Source organism: Elephantulus edwardii, unplaced genomic scaffold, assembly GCF_000299155.1.
Source record: "Elephantulus edwardii isolate Elephantulus edwardi_28Jun2011 unplaced genomic scaffold, EleEdw1.0 scaffold00168, whole genome shotgun sequence".
NCBI lineage: Eukaryota > Metazoa > Chordata > Mammalia > Macroscelidea > Macroscelididae > Elephantulus > Elephantulus edwardii.
In genome coordinates, this window is record NW_006399918.1 from 5,749,337 (window position 1) to 5,753,554 (window position 4,218).

At 42.1% G+C, this 4,218-nt stretch overlaps 1 protein-coding gene across 1 annotated transcript in view; it reads right to left on the reverse strand.

Annotated features, from left to right (window-relative positions):
- Positions 1 to 647: 647 nt before the first annotated feature.
- The window catches only part of SLAMF6 (SLAM family member 6), a 14,294-nt gene continuing 10,723 nt past the window's right edge, over positions 648 to 4,218 (reverse strand). The window contains exons 2-3 of the mRNA XM_006895534.1: positions 1,845 to 2,099; positions 648 to 889 (exon numbers count right to left, since the gene is read on the reverse strand). Of these exons, the coding sequence (XP_006895596.1) occupies positions 648 to 889; positions 1,845 to 2,099 (497 nt within the window). The remainder of the gene's footprint in view (positions 890 to 1,844; positions 2,100 to 4,218) is intronic.

A 4,218-nucleotide genomic window follows, 5' to 3' on the forward strand; every position in this document is an offset into this window, starting at 1 on the left:
GCATACTTTCATTCCCTGCCAAAATAACATCAGACTATTTCAAACATATTCTCTTTCTAAACATTTTGCCCTTGAAGGTGAATTTGATTATATTGTTTTAGAGATGAGGATTTGGAAGTTAAAAAACCTTAGTTGGTTTGTGCCAAGCCTCACAAGGGGGAAATCAAACATGCACTTGATGGTATCCTCCGAGTTCAAATCTCAACCTTTTCCCTTTACACTTGCTATCACGTATCTCCTACCCTTGGGGTCAGATTTCAGAGCCACTCTGGATCTAGACCTTCGGTGCTTGCCTCTATACCACACTATCTCCTTTAACTGGGTGTACCTAATGTCTACCTGTGTCTGGCCTGCACTTGCTGGGGGATAATAGACAGACTCTAAGGATTTTTCACTGATACCTAGAACTCTGGTGGTGCAACAAGAATACCTACTTAGCTGCTAACTGAAAGGTCAGCTGTTTTTGGACCCCAAAGCCACTGCACAAGAGAAAGATGTGACTGTCTGCTTCCATAGAGATTTACAGCTTCAGAAACTCTTTGGGGCAATTTTACATGTCATATAGAGTTGTTATGACACAGAATCAACTGGATGGTAATGGGTTTGAATCCCATTCTAAGAAACTGTGTGGGCAACTAGCTGACACGCTATGGGGAACACTGTAGGTCCAAGAAGGGATAAACATTCAGTTGCAAATCATCTCCTCCAGCATTCTGTGTGTAATACTCAGCCTGAGAGATCACATCATAATCCCTTCTGTCACATCCCTCCATCCTCTGGCCAGCCCCTTTCCTCTTCCAACCTTTTCCTATCTGCTTTATGATTGGAAGTAAGACATCTGGAAGCTCACCAGAACACTCGGTTTGTGAAACAGAGGGATGGAAGACACCTGAAAAATAAAATCAGAAAATTGAAATGTGTGAGGGCCATTCATCCCTATTCTCATGTGTTGTCTCTCTAGAGTGTGGTGGGAGCAGAAGCTCTTCTGGAGGTCCCACTAAAACACACACACACACACACACACACACACACACACACACACGAATGAATGGTTGGATGGTTGGAAGGACGGGAAGTCTCCGAGCCCAAGTCCTGGATTTCTTAATAGGACACCTCTTCCATCGGGCTATTAGTATGTCCGTGTTCACATCTCAAAGAACATTCCAATGGACTAGTCAACCTAAGCTTTGCATCCTCCCTTCACATGCCCTCTATGAGACATACCTGCGAACAAAGGCCCAGACTGGAAATCTCTGGAGCCTTGGAGAAGAGACAATTAGGAATCAAAGAAACCTGCCTGCTTTTTTCTTCGAAACAAGGCAGCAAATAATCAAGCCAATAATGACGAATATACACACGACTGGAGCCGTAATCATAACCAATCTGTTCGTCACTGATCCTGTCTCAGGCTCATCTAAAAAAACAAGAAGAAATTTTCCAACTGAAGCCCAGGTGTCTTTATGAAATCCTCCACTGAGCCCTTTCTAAGCTCTCTTTGGGAATTGGGTGGGTTCATCTGTCTTCAGGGATTTTATGACCTCTGAGCAGGTGTGCTAGGGAGTGGGAGTCCTCTGGCAGGCAGGGCAGGATGGAGGAGAGAGTCTACTTTCCTGAGGCCCTTTGTCCTGGGTTCTGAGTGGACAGGGTCTGGAGGAAGGACTGAGGATGGGCTTCTGGAAGCAAGGAAATGAAGGCGAAGTCTTTGAGGGGCTAGTATAAGGTACAGAAGTATAAAAGTCTTCTTCTAGAAGTTCTTGGCTGCTTCCCTCTGGGGCACTCTTTTGGAGCTAATATCACACCACACACCTGTCTAAGGCTTTTAGAGAGGTTTGGTGTAGACTTACCTTTACAGAATCTTTCAGTAGTGATGGAGAAGGATGAATTGCTGACAGGATTCTCAGCTATGCAGGTATAGTTCTGCTTTCTGGAATTCTTAGGGTCCCAGGAGATGGTAAGGTTTGGACCCATCTGTCTTGAGGGCTGCCATATGAATAAGACGTTGCCATTTGGATTCTCCACAGAGCAGAACATCTGGATCTCACAGGTCTCATTCTCAGACAGTGTAAAGTTATAGGCAATGTTTACTTTCTGCAGTCGTTCTGTATACAGAGAAAATACTTCTATTAAGGACAAATGGCTCAGCTCAGCCCCCTATGAAAAATATCCTTCACCTCAATGTTTCTATATTCCATTTAATAGTGTTTAGTATGTTGTGGACTACATTTTGTATAAATAGCTGCTAGAGTTACTCAATTGATGCTTAACCTTGACATTTTTCAAAGATGCCAGGCACAGAGTGGATTCTTGCTCCAGATACCTGCATGATTCAATCTTCAACTGACATAATTTCAGACAGATACATACTGATTGCTCCATTTCACACTGATCATCCCATAACCCTGAACTCCTGATACTTTCTACTCTTTTCCAGTCACCCCCACCCCACCCCACCATTCATAGGGAGCTCAGGTGGCCTAGTGGGTAAAGAGTTGTGCTGCTAACTAAAAAATAGGTTCGAATCTACCAACTGCATCTCAGGGAAAAAAGATGGGCAATCTCCTCCAGTATGATTTATAGCCTCTGAAAACTCACTGTAGAGTCAGCTATGAGTCTATTCTGATGGAATAGCATGTAACAGCAACATACCACTCATGGCTTCTTAACATATAATTTGTTTATATTATATCTATCTATATCTATATCATCTATATCTATATCTATAATCTATATATATTGTTTACTATCATCCATCTGAATTCCCACCTGAATTTAAAAACTATCTCCAGAACATGTTTGAGGCCTAGAACACTAATAAATGAAGACCAGATGAGCTTTGGGATGATATAATGAATATCATCCATGAAGAACACAAAAGGTCATTACTAAGACAGAGGAAGAACATTAAGACAGAGAAGGATGTCAGAAGAGGCTCTAAATATTGCACTAGAATGCTGAGAAAGAAAACGGAAGAAATCAGGAAGGAGCTGAACAGCATATTTTGATGGTGTGGGTCACAACACATTGTGGCTAACCTTGAGAAGAATGAGAATCATAGAACATTTGATTGTGGTTATGTGAAACCTACACTTAGACCCTGAAATAATTGTATGCACAGAGCAAGGAAACACTGCATGGTTCAAAATCAAGAAAGGAGAGTGTCAGGGATGTCTCCTTTTTCCATGTCGTTTCAATATATATGTGGAACAGATCATTTGGAAAGCTGGAATATATGAAAAAGAAAGGGACATTAGGACTGGAAGAAGGATTATCAACAACTTGTGTTATGAATATGATGTAACCTTGCTTGCCAAAATTAAGGAGGACTAAATTAAGGAGGACTTGAAGCATTTGCTGCATAAGGTAAGGACTATAGTCTTCAATATGGATTGCCCCTCAATATCAAGAAGACAAAGATTCTCACCAACACGTCAATTGGAAGCATCATGATAGATGGAGAAGAAATTGAGGTTGTTAACAATTTTATCTTGCTTGGATCCACAATCAATACTCTTGGCACCAGCAGTGCAGAAAGCAAAAGAGAAATATCTTTGGGAAAGTCTGTTGTCAGGGACCACTCCAAAGCACTGAGGAGCAATCATGTTAGTCTAGGTCTGAATGTGCAAATTATTGAACAATATCACTGATTTCACATGCAAGTACAATACTGCTGAAGATAATTAAAAAATGGCTGGAACAATACATAGATAGGGAACTGACAGAAGTTCAAGCAGGATTTAGAAGAGGCCATGGCACCAGGGATATAATTGCTGATGTTAGATGGATCCTGGCTGAATGTAAGGAACATCAGAGGAATGTCTATTTGTGCTTTATTGACTATACAAAGGTATTTGACTATGCGGATCATGACAAGTTGTGTCTGACATTGAAAAGAATGGGAATCACAGAGCACTTGATTGTGCTCATGAGGAACCTACTATACGTGGAACAGGAGGATGTTCTGTGAATGGAGCAGGGGAGCACTGCATGGTTTGGAATTGGGAAGGGAGCATGTCAGGGATGCATTCTGTCTCCATACCTGTTTAGTCTATATGTTGTTGTTGTTGTTATGTGCCATCGAGTCGCCTGCGACTCATAGCGACCCTATGTACAACAGCCCTAAACTCCGCTCTGTCCTGTGTCAATCGCACTGTCTCTGACACTCCCATTCCAATTTCCCCAGTCACTGAATCAATCCACCTCATAGAGGGCCTTCCCCTC